This window comes from Ovis aries, chromosome 4 (assembly GCF_016772045.2).
Source record: "Ovis aries strain OAR_USU_Benz2616 breed Rambouillet chromosome 4, ARS-UI_Ramb_v3.0, whole genome shotgun sequence".
NCBI lineage: Eukaryota > Metazoa > Chordata > Mammalia > Artiodactyla > Bovidae > Ovis > Ovis aries.
The window spans coordinates 95,845,767-95,863,242 of NC_056057.1; the positions used below are offsets into that span (position 1 = coordinate 95,845,767).

The following is a 17,476-nucleotide window of genomic DNA, read 5'->3' on the forward strand; positions in this document are numbered from 1 at the left end:
GCCAACATAGCTAAGAAGTGAGGGTGTCTCTGGGGACCAGGTGCGGTGGCGGCAGAATGATGGGGAACGAGAGTGTGGACAGCTGCAACGGCTGAGCCCTTCCCGCCCCCGGTTTTCCCTTACATAGACTAATGAGAAATCCATATGCGACAGGACAAAAATGTAGTGTTTCTTGCCCATTTTCCCATTTTGGTCCAAATTCTTGTTCCTGACTTTCTGGTACCAACCACAACGTAAAACTCTTGTGTTCTAGCATACGCAGAATACAGTTTATGGAACTGCCAGACTTTTTTTTCCTTAAAATCCTTGCTTTCAGGGTGACTGTTTCTTGACCTACTGACCAACTAGCTTCTTTTTTTCAATTACATAAACAGGATGGAATGGTGGAAAGTGAAAGAGCTGAGGGAAGCAGCTGTTTCAAGGAGGACTATTCATTCGTTCGACAAAGGCTTATTGAGCACCGACCATTCATTCAGTCGACATTTACTGGGTGCCTACTAGGAGTAAGCCATCACGCTGAGGACACAGAGGTAACAAAACACAGTCCTTGCCATCCAGCTCTCACTGATGCCGGGACGTGAGACAAGCGAGCAGATGTCACACCGCACGATGAACAAGCAGAGGGAAGCAGGGTGGGTGTGTTAAGATTGGAACTACTTCCTGAGGAGTGACTTCTGAGCTGAGACCTGAGGGCTGGGGAAGTTAGTCAAGCTGACCTAGTAGAGGGTGGGAGCTGCAGGGTTCCTGGTAACTGTCAGACCTGTAGGAATGTGGGCAGTATGGGGTCAAGTGGGGCTAGAGGAGCAGGCGGGAGCAGAGCACAAAGGGCCTCGTACTCATGCTGAGAAACCTAGAGTTTATTCTGTAGATCACTGTGGATCCTGTAGACCAAAAGGGGCCATTTTGCTCCCCCAACTCACAGGGATATTTGTCAATGTATGGACTGGGTGGTGGGTAAGTTACCAACGTCTAGTAAGTAGAGGCCAGGGATGCTGTTTATGGAACTGCATGATGACAGGAGGAGCCTCCCAACCCCCAGAAAGAATGAGCTGGCTCCAAATGTCGATCGTGCTTAAATTGAGGAACCCTCGTGTTGATGATGGGAGTAACTGAAGAAGGTTTAGGGAGAAGGGATGGGATCCTATTTCCATTTTAGGAAGATCACTCTGGCAGCACCCTGGAAAACTAATAGGATCATAGTCAAGAGTGGAGGCACAAAGATCAGGTAAGAGGTCATGCTCAGAGAATCTGTGGTCTTAAGAAAGTGGCAGTAAAGGTGAGAGGCAGACAGTTTTAAAAAGTCTTTAAGATATAAAATCTTTAAAATTGACCGGTATAACAGGGGAAGGGCAGTGATTGTCATTGTCATTCAGTTGCTCAGTTGTGTCTGACTCCTCGTGACCCATGGATGGTAGCCCACCAGGCTCCTTTGTCCATGGAATTTTCCAGGCAAGAATATTGGAATGGGTTGTCTTGGACTACAAGGTGATCCAACCAATCCACCCTAAAGGAGATCAGTCCTGGGTGTTCATTGGAAGGACTGATGTTGAAGCTGAAACTCCAATATTTTGGCCACCTGATGCGAAGAGCTGACTCATTTGAAAAGACCCTGATGCTGGCAAAGATTGAGGGCAGGATGAGAAGGGCCAACAGAGGATGAGATGGTTGGATGGCATCACCAACTTGATGGACATGGGTTTGGGTAGACTCTTCTGGGAGTTGGTGATGGACAGGGAGGCCTGGCATGCTGCGGTTCATAGGGTCGCAAAGAATTGGGCATGACTTAGTGACTGAACTGAACTGAAAGGACCTTCCCGACTCAGGGATTGAACCTGTGTCTCTTGCATCTCCTGCAATGGCAGGCAGATTCCTTTCCACTCCACCATCTGGCAAGCCCAAAGGACAGTGATAGCATTCCCAAAAAAAGAACTTAAGGAGGAAGCATATATTGGAAAACATCATGTATTCTGTTTGGGGCATTTTGAAAATGAGGTATCTGTGGGTTTTCCAAAATGGAAGTGGTAAGCTGGATTATCTAGGGGGTCTGCAGATCAAGAGAGATTTCTGAACTAGAAAAATACAAGATTTGGGGGTTGTCGGCATGCAGGCAGCAGGGGAAGCCATGGGAATGACAGAATCACCACTGGAGAATGTACAGGCTGAGGGAAAAAGTCTCCAACATTTATGGTCAGGTGGAGAAAAGCACTGTGGGTGAAACTTGCAAGAGGCCACAAGAAAGTGGGTCATGAGAATTAAAGGAGAGTTTCAGGAAGAAGGGAATGGTCAACAGTGATTGATGCTGTCAAGTCAGAGAATAGCAGATCAAATATGAACAAGTAAACAAGAATGCAGGTCAAGAAAGAGAAAACAGAAAAGTGAGTTTGGACTGAACAAACCGACAGTGGTTGATGACCCTGACGGATGCCATTACAGTAAACTGACACCAAGAAAAGCAAAAAGCAAGTTAAGTGTATGAGAAGGGAGGATAGTAGCCAGCTGGGTCTTTTTTTTTTTTTTTCCTTCAGAGTTGCTAAAGAGTAGTTTTTGTTGTTTGAAGAAAGGAGAGGTTCGAGGATGTTTATAAGCAAATGGGCTGAATAAAAGGCTGAAAATGAGGCGAGCAGTTATGAAAACGAGGGAGTAGGAGAAGATGAGGCCCAGAGCCCAGGCAGAACGTGCAGCTTTGGAAATATGTTTAAGATAATGAAATAAGGGGACTTGCCTGGTGGTCCAGTGGTTGAGACTCCATGCTTTCAATGCAGGGGGGTGGGTTTGCTCCCTGGTTGGGGGAAAAAGGATCCCACAGGCTGTGTGGTGCAGCCAATAAATAATGAAATAAGATAGGTGGCCATGATGAAGGTTCAACAGGAGGGAGGAGGGAGAAAGTTGAGAAACTTCATGTTTGTGGTATTAGTACAGGCTCTTTGAAAGCAACCCAAAGTGTCAGAGGCCCTTTGAGGGCTTACATCTTTAGGGAGGGTTGAAAGAAAATACCCTCCCCATCTACCTGCCTACTGTGCTCTTTAACTTCTAGTCAGCTTTCAAGACCCAGCACAAGCACATCTTCCAGGAAGATTCCTCCTCTGGGGAGTGCAGCCAGATAGCAATCTCTTCCCTGCCTAGACTGTCCTAGCACTGTGTACCATTTACACCCCTCACTGCCTGCACTTGGGACAGAGGCTCTACCTCGGTACCCGGCACAGGGCCTTGCACCAGCATGAGAGTAATAAGTACTGCCAGATGCATGGAGATGGTTCTGAGACCTGAGCCACACGCAGTGTGAGTGCTAGTGCCCTGTGGGCAGCACTGACATCAAGGGCTGGAGGAACCTGGAACAGAGAGAGCTCTCACACTGGGGGTGATACGGGAGACTGCATGGAAGAAATGGCCCTGGAGCTGGGTTTCAAGGGCTGAAGTTCTGTGGATAACAAGATGGGGAAAAGGGATGGAAAAAGTATTCTAAGTGGAAGAAATTATAATAGCAAGGACACTTTTAAAAGCATGTTTGCATGAGTGCTAAGTCACTTTAGTCGTGTCCGATTCTTTGCAACCCTATGGACTGCAGCACACCAGGCACCTCTGTCTGTGGGATTCTCCAGGCAAGAATACTGGAGTGGGTTGCAATGCCGTCCTCCAGGGGATCTTCCTGACACAGGGATCGAACCCAAGTCTCTTATGTCTCCTGCACTGGCAGGTGGGTTCTTTACCACTAGCACCACCTGGGAAGCCTCAAAAGCATGTTGAAAGAACAGCAAACTGTTCTATTTGCTGGAGAAGACCCAACAACAATAAAGGTAATCGCTGCTAACATTTACTGAGCACTTAACTGTGTTGTCAGGCACTCAGCTAAGCATTTCTCTGCATTATCTCCTTTAATCCTCACAACCACCAATAAAATGGATACTAGTGTTAGCCTTATTCTACATATTAGGAAATGGGAATAAAGAGGTGGAGTGACTTTCTGAGGTTAGCTGGTAAGAGTGATAGAATCTGGAATTAAACTGGACAGTCTGGCTCTAGAACTTGAACTCTTACTCGACTGCACAGCCTCATTCAGGCAGCGGTTCTGAATATGGGGTCCATGGATGGAACTTAGGAGGTCCATGAGTCCCATGAATCTGTATGCAAAAACTTTGAGTGTATGTACATTTTTCTAGGAGAAGGGTCCTTGATTTTCACCAAATTTTCAAAGGGGTCTATCACCAAATGGTTAAGAGTCACAGGTATATAGAATCCTATGCTGTAAGGTTGGACATGGATACAGAAGCACCAGGTGGAAACCTCTGAATTTATAATAGCAAGGTCTGAGGGTCTGGACTAGCCCTGAAGATGATGGAAGATACCAGAAACACTGATATATGAGTCACACAATCAAAGGAGTATTTTGGCAGATCACTATTACATGCAAGGTAAGACCATGTATTTGGGAATACATGGAGGTTGGAGAAGAAGGGAGAATAATGAGATGTCAACAGTGGGGTTTTTCTGCAGGAAAATCACTAAAAAAAAGGAGGGAGATTGTCTGAATCACAGGTCACTCAAAAACGAATAAGCTTTTCTGACTTCCCACTTCTTTTCAAATGAAATTCACAAGGTTGTTCACATTAAAATGACAATGTATGATTTACAATTAAGGACTGAAACAACATTCCATTACATATTTTGTTCAGAATTTCCCTACTTATTTACATAAAGAGAAAGTCAATAAAATGAAGGTACTAGGTATCAATTTTAAAAGATTTTTTTTTTTAATGGGAGTTTTAATCTGGTCCAATCCTGCTGATCTTAAACACCAGCCTTGACCCACGCTGCATGTGCAGCAGCCCTTACTCTGCCAGCAGCCACCACATGTGGCAGACTGTATTTTTCAAGATGGCCACAACAGGATTTCCCAACCCACTTACACTGTGATGTTGACACTCCTCCCAATGAGGCGTGGGGGGTCTATGCTCTTTCCCCTTGAATCTGAACGGGCATGTGACTGATGGAGGTGATACCACAGGACTTCTGAGGCAGGATCATAAAAGACAATACAGCTTCAACCTGGTTCTTTTGAGACACTTGTTCTTGGGACCCAGCTCACACTACAGGGAAGGCCAAGTCACGTGGAAAAGGTCATTTGTAGGTGGCATGGCTGACAGCACCAGCTGAGGTCTACATCAGCAATCTGATGTGAAAAAAGCCTTCAAGATAACTTTAGACCCAGTTTCTATCTATCTGCAAAAACACATCAGAGAGAGCCCAAGTACCAAGTTAAGCCTAGTCAACCTCTAGAACTTGACCAATAATAATGTCAATTTATCACATCTCCTACACACTCCCTCTCTTTTGGGGGCTTTATATCCTTAAAATAGTACCCTTTTAATGAGGCTTTTACTGAGGTTTTGGAAGGAAGTACATTTGTTCACTATGCTGTCTTCACCCAGTAGGTCATGATCCTACCTTCTTCAGTTTGTTGTTGTTCTAAGCCACTAAATATTGAGAAAACTCATGACAAACCAACACATAATTGGAACGCCATCTCACCCCTTTTACTTTCTAGCTAACCTCCTTGTTTTATTTATTTATTTTGGCTGTGCCATGTAGCATGTGGGATCTTAATTCCCTGGCCAGGGATTGAACCTGTGCAGAACGCAGGAATGAACCTTTCAGGGGAAGTGCAGAATCTTAACCACTGGCCTGCCAGGGAAGTCCCTCTAGCTATGTTACTTGTGGGTGGCAGGGGTGGGGGGAACCACTACACTAAGCAACTGCATCTTACTCTTCCATCCGTTGCAAGGTGGCCACTGTCTGCATCATTCTACTATGGTTCCTGGAGGAGCCAGCCAATCTCAGAGTTCCCCTAACTGCTAAATATAAAGGTTACTTCTCAGTCTCTAACTGACAGGACCTTTCTGCACAGTGTTATATAGTCCTACCTTCTTCAGTTTTCACTTGACTTCAATAATAGCTCTCTCTCCTGATTCTCCAATGATTCATGGATCCTCCTCTTAGCCATTTAAATACTGTCCTCCCTAGGATTCTATCTTCTTAATCTATAAGTTCTCTGTGGGCCATTTAGCCTTAATTCTGTTTACATGCTTCTAATTCCCAAATAGTGAACTCTAGCCTTGACTTCTCAGGGAAGGAAATGGCAACCCACTCCAGTACTCTTGCCTGGAAAATCCCATGGACGGAGGAGGTAGGCTGTAGTCCATGGGGTGGCTAAGAGGCGGGCATGACTGAGCGGCTTCACTTTCACTTTTCACTTTCATGTACTGGAGAAGGAAATGGCAACCCACTCCAGTGTTCTTGCCTGGAGAATCCCAGGGAAGGAGGAGCCTAGTGGGCTGCCATCAATGGGGTTGCACAGAGTCGGACACGATTGAAGTGACTTAGCAGCAGCAGCAGCAGCAGCAGCAGTAGCCTTGACTTCTTCTCCTAGCTGAGATATATTCATTTACTCATTTAACAAATATTTAAAGAACAATTGTGTGCCAGGCAGTGGCACAGTACAGACAAGATCCCTATCTTTTCTTGTAGATGTGCCAGAAATAGACAAGCAAATAAAATAATTACAGATCATGACCTACTGGGTGAAGATAGCATATTGAACAAATCCACTTCCTTCCAAAACCTCAGTAAAAACCTCATTAAAAGGATACTATTTTAAGGACATAAAGCCCCCCAAAGAGAGAGCGAGTATAGGAGAAATGATAACATGTGTTTTCAGAAGTCTAGGAAGCTCATCAGCAAGTGAAAATTACTTGATATACTCAAGAAAATTGAAGGGAAAGCCAAGAAAAATTCTTAAAAGGCCCAGGAATTGACAGCTCCAGTCACCTCCAGAAGTAAAAGGGCTGAAATAAGCAAAATTGGTTGAAATCTGAATGAGAAGCTACTGGATCAACAAAACCTTCTCCCTCTGTGTCACTGGGTGACTGCCCTTCCCCCACCACAGCAGCTATCCACAGAGTTATTTCTTGAAAAGGGTTTCTGGACTTGGGGTGGGATAGTTTCCAGACACAGGGAAAAGCTATCATTACTGAAAATAGGGATATTAAGTGACTGGTGCATACTCATGTTGAAATTTAGCCCCTAACTTTAATGTCTCCAGCAACTCAACTAGGCTTCTACTCTCAGGCTTCCCTGGTGGCTCAGATGGTAAAGAAACTGTCTGCAATGGAGGAAAACCAGGTTCAATCCCTGGGTTGGGAAGATCTCCTGGAAAAGAGAATGGCTACCCACTCTAGCAATCTTGCCTGTAGAATTACATGGAGAGAGGAGCCTGGAAGGCTACAGTCCATGGGGTTGCAAAGAGCTGGACACAACTGAACAACAACATTAAGTGTACAAAAGAATTATGTCTTTAAAAATGTATATATCTTAATTAAAAAATACTTTTTTGCTAAAATATGCTAACTATCATCTGAGCTTTAAGCAAGTTGTAGTAGTAACTCAAAGATCACAGATCATCATAACAAACATTAATAAACAGTTTGAAATAATTGTGATAATTACCAAAATGTGACACAGAGACATGAAGTGAGCAAATGCTGTTGGGAAAATGATGCCAAAAGACTTGCTTGATACAGAATTTCACAAACCTTCAATTTCTGAAAATGCAGTAACTGCTAAATGCAATAAAACAAAATACACCTGTATGAATACACATAGTAGCAGCATTCATAATAGCCCGAAAATGGAAACAACGAAAATGTCCATCAATAAAAGGATGCATGAAAAAAATGTGGCAGATCCATGCAAAGGAATATTACTCAGTAATAAAAAGGAATGAAATATCAAAGCATAATACAACATTCATGAACTTTTAAAACATTATGAAACATGCCAGTCACATAAGACATTTTGCATAATTCAATTTACATGAAATGTAGAGAACAGGCAAATCCACAGAGACAGAAACAGACAGGAGAGGATTAAGGAGTGATAGCTAGAGGTTACAGAATTTCTTTGGGGGTGATGAAAATGCTCTGAAATTGGTTTCGGTGATGACTGCAGAACTCTGTGAAGATACTGTTGTTGTTTAGATGCTAACTTGTGTCCAACTTTTTCCGACCCTATGGACTATGGCCTGCCGGGCTCCTCTGTCCATGGGATTTCCCAAGCAAGAATACTGGAGAGGGTTGCCAATTCCTACTTCAGGGTATCTTCCCCACCCAGGGATTAAACCTGCATCTCCTGCATTGGCAGGTGACTTCTTTACCACTCAGCCATCTGGGAAGCCCCAGTATCAGTTAGGAAAATGCAAATTAAGACCATGAGGAGGTATCACTACACACCTATTAAAACAACTAAAATAAAAAATGCTTGTAATATTCAATGTTGCCAAGAATGTAAAAAAAACACTGGATTTCTCATACACTAGGGCTGGGAATGCAAAATGCTACACCCACTCTGGAAAACTGGTTTGGCAGTTTCTTAAAAAACTTACTATACGGGAACTTCCAGTGCTTCAGTGGCTAAGATTCCGTGCTCCCAATGCAGGGTTTGATCCTTGGTCAGGGAACTAGTTTCCGCATACTGCAACTAGGAGTTTGAATGCCGAAACTAAAAGATCCTGCATTCCACATGCTGCAATGAAGACCTTGCACAGCCACATATTTAAAAAAGAAACACACCTAAATATAAGCTTACCATACCACCCAGCAACTGCACTCTTGAGCATCTATCCCAGAGAAATGAAAATTAACATCCACACAAAGAACTGTACCCCAAAGATCATATCTCTGTTTGTTGCCCAAACAGAAAGCAACCAAAATATCCTACAATAGTTTAATGGTTAAACAAACTACTTTACATCCATACTACAGAATACCAATCAGCAATAAAAACGAATGAACTATTGCTACAGGCAACAACGTGAATGCGTCTTAATAATACTATTTTGAGTGAAAAAAGCCAGTCTTAAAAGGTCACAAACTATACGATTTCCATTTATGTAACATTTTCAAAATTACAGAAATAAGAGGCCACATTAATGGTTGCCAGGGGTTAGGATGGTGAGGAGGAAAGTGGGTATGACTAGCAACGAGTAGCTTGAGGGAGAGATTTGTGGCATGGAATAGTTCTCTGTCTTGATTGTAAATCAACACTCATGCAAATCTTGATTATATTAAATCTACACATGTGATAAGATAGCTCCAAACTACACACATGTTGTACAAATGTCAAATTTCTGCTTTTCATATTGTATTATATTTACATAAAATATAATCATTGAGGGAAACTGGGTAAAGGGTACATGGGGTCACTTTGTACTATTTTGGAAACTTCCTGTGAATTTATTTAAAAATAAAGGTTTTTTTTAAAGGACATTAGAGCCCAAATCAGAGTTCTTTAAGAATTAACAACATGATGGCAGAAATTAAAAACTCAGTACAAAGACTGGAGGATAAAGTTACATCTTCCAAAGAGAACAAAAAAAACCAAAGATGTAGAAAATAGGAGATAAAATTTAAGAAAATTAGGGAACCAGTCATATAGAAGCAACATAATAATGAATTCAAGAAAGAGAGGATGGAGAAAAATGGTGGATGTGAGTCAATAACAATTTTTTAAAATGTTTACGGAATAGAAAGTCATGAGTTTCTGGTGCCTCTCCCCCAAAAAAGTGAGAACAAACATCTATCAAGAAATATCTTTGTGAAACATCATAACGCTGGTGACAAAGAGAAGATTCTATGAGCTCCCAGAAAGGAACACTCAAGTGGCATACAAAGGAACAGAATGGTTTTGAACGTCTCCACAACAAAAAGTGAGTGCTATTAGACCACAGTGCAATGTTTCCAATAGATTGATGATTTCTAACCAAGAATTCCATACCTAACTAAGCTCTCAGGCGTATAAACATGAAGGTAAAATAAAATTTTTAGATATGCCTAATGTTGTAGACATAAATTTAATATATTTATTTCTTATGCAGTTGTGCTCCATGAAAACAAGAAAGTAAGCTGAACATCTTTATCCAGGGCACAAATATGCAACCATAAAGGGCATCCCTGCTCCTCTACCCCTACACTCCTAAGACTATTCATCCTCTTTCTCCCATATTTCTGATCTCATTATGGCATCAGCACCAGTGAGTAGCCCAAGCTCAAAGTCATCCATCACACTCTCATTTCTCAAGTTAATCATTAAGTCATGATTATTTTATCCCCTAAGTATTTCTTTCTGACCCTAGTTCCACAGCCTTACTGGAGGTCTGTATCATAATAACCACCTAACCCCAATCTCCCTAGCCCCAGTCCTGGCCCCCTCAAATCCATTGTCGGCAATGTAGTTACAGCCATCACCTAAAATGCACAACTGATCATGGCACTGGGCTGCTTAAAACCCCAAAGCTTTTCAAATTCTGACCAGCAGTCAAAAGGCCTTGGTCAAAGTGTTACTCTTCACACCTACCTCCCCTACATCCATGGTAGACATTACAATGGATCATGGCACTCCCCTGCAGAGCCGAAATCCAACCTTACTCAACAAAGGTACAGCTTTCTCAACAAAGCTCATAGACATCCATCATGAGAGGAAACAAGCTGCAACTCCAGTTTATTACACTGGCAAGGCACAGGGGCCCCGCCTCTCTACGAGGCGCTGTCTACCTGCGTGTTTCACATCTCCTTAACTTGGCTCCAGCTGTCCTCTCTAGCTCCTGCTGTCCTGTCTGCCTGGGATGTTTCTTCATCTGCCTAGTAATCTGAGACTTCAGATCATCTCCAGACCGCTTCTCTCATTCCCTCAGGTGAGCCCTAGCTTTCTTCTCTGCTCTCCTAACATCTTATTCTCCAACCACATTGAACTCAAATTGTTTACAAGTCTTCCTCACTAGACTTAATAAACAGGCCTTGTCTGATTCTCTTTGTATTTCTAGCACCCCCTGCACAGTAGGAATCCAGTAAACATTTGTTGCGGTGAAATGAACCTATATGCAGAGGGCAACTGGTTGTGAAACTGCCAAGTAAGTAAAAGATCTTAATCGAGGAGGGGGTAAAATTTATGTCCTATTTTGCATCCTTTCCAATTGGCTTCGTCTGCTTATTCCTGCTCTTTCTGTATCCCCATAATCAGAAATGATGGCTCCTTTAATTTGGTTCCTTTAGTGTTTCGGGCTTCATCCTGATGTTATTTTTAGCTGCTTATTTTTTTAGCTGCCATTCTTAGACTGTAAGCCCTCTGAGGGAAGGGATTGTGTCTTCATGCATTTCGCTTCTTATGGCGACAAACATAATGAGCCTGTGCGGGATGGTGGCCTGTGGCCGCAGGATAGGGGTCAGGCATTTCATCCCCCTCGACCCGCCCCGCCTCCCTCCCCCTCCAGACCCCTCCTCACACCGCCGCTTCCCGCCTTCCGGACGGCGGAAGTCGCTGGCTACTCTTCCCCGCCCATGTGGAGCCTTTTCCGGTGCGCCCTCCCCCTCCGATTCTCCGATCCGGACCTGGCCCTCACCTCAGGATTCCCAATGTGCCTCCGGACAGACATATTTGCTCCAACCGACCACGCTCGGCTCTCTAGCCTCACCGGTAGCCTCTAACCCTAGCTTCCTACCCCCACAACCCCCGCTCAGCCGCCTCCCTACAACCTCTTCTCCGATTGGCCTGCTTTCTCCTACCAGCCAATGGATGCCCTGTTTACTCTCTCATTGCAGGGTCAAGGGAGAATGAGACGGTGCTCAATGGTTGCCAAGGGCAACGCGGGACGCCGGCTGGCGAGGCTCTTTGTGCTCTCGGCGGGGCCTGCAGACTCCAGCCTCCGCGCGGGATGAGGGCCGCGGGGGGAGGGGAAGCTGCAGACAGCGCGTGGGCGGCTGCGGAGAGCTCGAGGGGGGAGGGGCTCGAAAGCGTGGAAAAACCAAGTGTTTCTAGCTAAGGTGGAAGCACAAACACCGCGCAGGGTCGCGCCTCTTTAAGGCTGTTTTAGCCAAAGATCTGGATACTTCTTCCACAATAGAGGATAGTTATGGGACATGGTTGTTCACAGGGATGAGAATCTGTAGTTTATTTTCAGGTTAAGTTAATATGCAAATTGTGCAAAATGTCACGTGGAAATACAGGCGTTATTGTTGCTTTAAAAGCTTTTAACTAGCAACAGAACAGCAGCCTTAATTGCAAAGCACACACATCATTCAGTGATTCTTCATTCATTTAACAAATATTTAATAAGCACCTTATGAGAAAAGCTGCAGAAGGTTTTGTGGAGGATGGGAGGATGACTAAGACCCAGTCCCGTTGTCATGGAAACCATTGTGACTCCTGCCATCAGCCACCACCTGTTCTTATTCCAGATCTGAAAATTAAGTCCTAGCACCTTTACAAAACAATCACACACACAGTTTGACTTGGCTCCAAAATGTCCCACCAAATCCATCAAAATTATTATTTCCTTTTACATGGGGGGAACAACACAGTAACCCTTTGTCCTTTGCTTTAAGTTGTTTTTCCAGGAATGGAGAAAGGTTACCCTGAACTGTTCATACTGGCTAGCTCTTTGCTTGTGAATAATAGCATACATCTGAGCTGTTTCAGGGTCTGGGCAGATGACCCATTCAACAACATGGCGTGACACGCCCTTGTCCTTTCAGACTCCTCAGCAACCCACCCTTCCGGTCAAATCTTGAGTCGTATTGTCACTCAGAGCTGCTTGATCTCCAGGATCTTAAACTGGCTGTCTTCTTGCACGTTCATGCCTCCTGAGTTTTAACTTCCTTGTTTTCTCCAATCCTTCCACTCTTTGCAATTACCAGTTTTTCTCCCCTCCACTAAAATAAGGAAGAGTTTAGAGACTGCATTGGAAGTGGGAGGATATTTAGAATCTTTTGCATAGCAAGCAGAGGCTTCTGGACACATTACAACTTAGAAAGATGTTTACCTGGTGCAGAGTGGGGGTGGTGTGGTGATAGAGATTATGGGTAGAATAAACAGGAGAAAGGAAAGCAGAGAGGGAGATAATAAGGGACTAAACTAAGGGGTTGTGAGAAAGAGGAAAAGAGATTTAAAGACAGAAGAGGTAAGGAGTGCAAGAGATAGGAAGGAATCAAGGATGATTATCATTTTTATACCTCAGAGACTGAATAGATAATAGTGATAATACAGTAATCAAGTTAAAGTACAATGGATGTCAAGAAATCAAAAGAACAGAAAGTACAAGACCCAGTAGGTCCTCCAAGTTGGAAGCTCAGCTTCCATTTATCAGTGTTTGGACTGTCTGTATGGTTGGCTCCCCTTTGTTGCAGAGGGAATGGGAATATCAGGTTTCTTTGCCTCAGCAGTCATTGTGGTTGTCAAATTTGGGCTGCATATAAAGCAATCAGAGATATTACAGAAATGTGGCTACTCAGGTCCAATTGTCAGAGATGCTGACTCTTTGTGTCTGGGGTAGAAATGTAGGAATCTGTAATTTAAATGTGTCTTCCCCAACTCCCACCCCTGAGTCTGATGCACAGGGTCCAAGGGCCACACCTTGAGAAACTAGAAGAGCCTTCTATTAATATTTCCTTCCATTTTGCCTCAGTGGAATTTTTGGAAAGCTTAAAGCTATAAATCAAAAGTTTTTAACATCATGAGTTTCTCTTTAGGATTTCTTTTGGGTCCTGCTATAGCAAAACTGCTTCAAAATTAAAGCAAGGTGCTTATCTGCAATATAGAAAGTAGGTAAATCACACAACATAGTAATTCATAAAAGAAAAGCATTTGATAAACTGTGAAGAAATATCCAACTAGTAGGGAAAGAAAAAATAATTAGATCCCGTTTTTTGACTAACAAATAGAAAAAGTTTTTTTTTCTCTTTTTTTAATGATAAATGCTAAGTGTTGGCTAACGATTTGTGAGACAAGCATGCTCATACACTGTGAGTGCAAATACAAAGAAGTGAAAAGTAATTCAAGAATGGGTATCAAAAAAGCCCTCTAATTTTGATATGGGGAGAATTCTTCCTGAGGAAGTAATCAGGGGGTTGCACAAACATCACACCCACAAATGTTTACTGGAATCTTATTTTAAATGATGAAAAACTGACACAACCTAATTGATCATTAGTTTAAAAATGATTAAAATAAATAATGGCATATCCATAATGAGTAATATTATGGAACCATTAAAAAATATGTTTCAGAGAATAATGAAGGCAATGGAGAGCTAACTGTTCCTGATAGAGTAAGTGGAAAGAGCTGGAAACAATTTTTTAGTTAATAGACTCCTGATTTGTGTGGAGAAAAACATAGGTATTCACATACACGAAAAAATCTGAGCAAAAAATATTTAAAATGTAAACCATCTCTAGATTATCGGATACAGTTATTTATTTTATTCTTTACACTTTGTGCATTTTGCAAATCTGCTTCAGGGACTGTGAATTAATTTTATATCTTAATAAAAACCATTCTGTCCATAAGAAACAAAAAACTTGATTCTGACTTCGGCCTGAAAATTGTCTCTGGTCTTTGTCTGGGCCAATTTAGAGCTAAACTGAATTCTACGCAATTCTGCTCTCTGAAGAGCTACATCTCTCCCGTTCTTGGCAGTAAAAGACTCTCTAGGCACTTGAGTAAGATCCTTGCAATCAGAGTCATGATTGCTAAGAGGTTCAAGCTTTGTTTGTAAGAGAAGAAGTTCTGATTCTTTTCTTTAAAAGTTCCTACTTTCACTGATTAACTTATTTTTCATGAAGTTAGAAGTGCTCTTGTGAACTTCCATTTGTTGGATGTCTTCTTTTTAACCCTGTATATGTTCCAGAAAGCTTCTGGTCTCTACAGAATCGATGTGAGCCCCAGGTAGGTAAGTGTTGCTGGTTTAGGGCTATTTAATGTCTTAGGTACTCCTGTGCTTGGTCAGTCCCCTCTACCCAGCCTCCTCTCCCCAACAACTAGATGGATGTTTGGGTATCAGGTAGACTGGCCCTCTCTGAGCTAAAACCTTCTGGACCCCTTTATGCCAAATCCATCCTCTCCTCCAATCTCATGCCAACTTGCTCTCCAGCTCCAGCTCTCAGCCCAGTTTCCTGCTCAGAGCCGAGCATCCTCCCCTCAGACTTGTCTCATGACAGTGTTTCTGGGATCTGGGCCTTGCCTCCCTTCCTTGGCTTCATTTCCCTTCATTTCCTAAATGATGTGCACTTTCAGATGTTAAGGAACTAATTCTGTCCAATCCAGTCCAGTCCTGGGTTCCTTCCCTGAGCCCCCAGAAATGAAACTGCCCCTGAGGCAGTGAACCACCAATCCATAGGCTGCCCCCACACCCACCCCCCTCCTCCGGGATGAGGTCTCTACAGTTCTGGTAACAATTTGATGTCGTTCTACCTGGTGGTGGAATGTGCCGAGGAAAGAACACATTAACCGCTGATTGGAGAGCTGACCCTTGCCCTTCTCCAGCTTAGGACACAGTTGAATTGCTTTATCTGGGCCCAAAGACCTCCAGCATCCATGCAGCCCCTTCCAGGGGAGTAATACCTACCTCCCAGAATTTCTTTGGCTATACTGCTCACTGGTGAAACAAAAAAAATTGGCATGCTGGTTCCTTACCTGATCGGATTGGCATTCCCACATATACAGTTTTGCAGCCACTTCTGAGAGCCACATGAGTCTCTTACACTATATACTACACTATAGCGTTTCCTCCCAGAGAGATACAAGACCTTCTCTACCACTTGTGAACCTAGGACATTCAGTTGTCATATGTCATGTTTTGCTTCTGGGATTTGCATAACAATGCTTTGCCATGGACCCAGTTCCAAGTGGACTCAGCAGCCAACATGGGTCCCAGAATGGTCTGCCCCAAGGTGATAGAGGAGAAGTCAGTGTTGGGAGTTAACTGTGTCACTCTGGGCACAGTGGTCAGCTGGAGAGCTTGTGCCCAATAAAAGTCCAGTAAAAGTGGCTCAAGTGTGTCATATGGTCCCATTTCTCAAAATAATCTAGAAACCTGGATTCTCATTTGAAATCTACAGGCCACTAACTTACAACCCCTGTGCTAGACTCTGTAAATATAATTCCTGTGCTTCTTGGTTTTTAAATAATCAAGATCATACCCAAGGTAAAAACAAACATTGGTGGAAGTCCTGCTTCTATTTAGGATGGAGGAAGCAGCAAAGGACATCACTCACATCTTAACAATAAGAAAAAAATGAATAATCTACAAAATCATGTTTTCTTAAATCCTTCAGAGAGCTGAGATCACAAGGTAGCCAAATAACCAAATTTCAAGAAGTGACAAGTTCTACTGTGGAGAGGAAGGACACACAGACTGCTTTGTGTTTAGCAGACCACTGGAGAAAAGGTGATGGCCATAGAAGTGAGTAAAAAAAATATCAGCTACAATCTTCGCTAATTCCTAAAGGCTGAGTTTAGCCTAGCAGATCAGTTTAGAATAACTGGGAGCCTGTGTTTGTTAATTTTATGCATCAATTTGACTAGGCGTGATACCCAGATATTTGGCCAAACACTATTCTGGATGTTTCTGAAGAGGTTTGGTTTTGTTTTTTAACGAACATAGCAATTTAAATCAATAGGCTTTGAATAAAGCAGATTGCCCTTGATATGTGGGTGGGCCATAACCAATCAGTTGAAGATCTTAAAAGACTAAGGTCCCTGAAGGAAATGGGAATTTTGTCAGCAGATGGCCTTTAGATTTGAGGTATAGAATCAGCTCTCCTCTGGGGCTTTTGCCTGCCAGCCTACCCAACAGATTTTGGACTTGCCAGCCTCCATAATTGTGACAGCCTCCATGTATATCTGAGAGAGAGAGAAAATAAATCTTATTTATATTTAAATATATAAATATACATTTGTATCTGTATGTATTTATACTGATTTTGTTTCTCTAGAGAACCCTGACTAGCACAGAGTCCCAGACACAAGGAGAGTTTCTGTTCACTTGCAAAATCTTCTCCGTAGGTGGTTAATAGGTGCTCCTAAGGAAGACTGGGGGCAGGACAGGAGATCTGAGGGAGCCCTCTTGGGGGTATAGGTTTGTAGAGGTAACTGGCTGCTGCTGGGAATAGGCACAAACCACCACCAGGGTCTGTATCATCTGACCCTTCTTTATTAAAGCAAAAAAGCTTTAAGCCACAAGAGGAGAGGCAGTAGACCCTCCTGCCCCCAGAGTCATCAGGAGAGGGGTTGAAGCAAAGACCATCTGCAGATGGGGGATGGCAGGAAATCATTTCTCATTCACAGGAGCTGAGCGGCCATCTGTTGCTTCAGGAGGAAGTATAGAAACAGAAGCTGTTTGTTCCTGGGGCAGTCCAGGGAGGGTGGGAGAAATCATGGAAACCTCAGGTCCAAGAACCTACACCAACATAAAACAGAGGTATACACCCACTGGGAGAGAAACACATGCCTCTCTCCTGCTCAAACCCCACCAAAGACACAAGGCAGAGCTTGGCTATCATGGGAGGTGTGGGGAAGGAGGGTAGGAACATTAAGAAGGTCCCACTCCCCAGGCGCAGATGCACAGGCCTTATCTGAGACTGGACCAGGAGAATCA

The 17,476-nt window shown here is 43.3% G+C and overlaps 1 protein-coding gene and 1 long non-coding RNA gene across 7 annotated transcripts in view; one reads left to right on the plus strand and one right to left on the minus strand.

Moving 5' to 3' along the window:
- CEP41 (centrosomal protein 41) overlaps nt 1-11,543 on the minus strand; it is a 48,178-nt gene extending 36,635 nt beyond the window's left edge. For 4 of the 6 annotated variants that reach the window (XM_060415129.1, XM_042248835.1, XM_004008068.5 and 1 more), the window contains exon 1: nt 11,447-11,543. In XM_060415129.1, coding sequence (XP_060271112.1) covers nt 11,447-11,479 — 33 coding nt within the window. In that variant the 5' untranslated portion in view covers nt 11,480-11,543. Of the gene's footprint in view, nt 1-10,404; nt 10,523-11,446 lie in introns of those variants that run through there. The other 2 variants (XM_042248833.1, XM_060415130.1) reach the window with 1 other exon arrangement.
- Nucleotides 10,613-15,868, plus strand: LOC105608853 (uncharacterized). Its single transcript, XR_001040057.3, has 3 exons — nt 10,613-10,741; nt 10,871-10,957; nt 11,646-15,868. It is a non-coding gene; the product is annotated as an uncharacterized LOC105608853 (long non-coding RNA).
- Nucleotides 15,869-17,476: the final 1,608 nt, after the last annotated feature.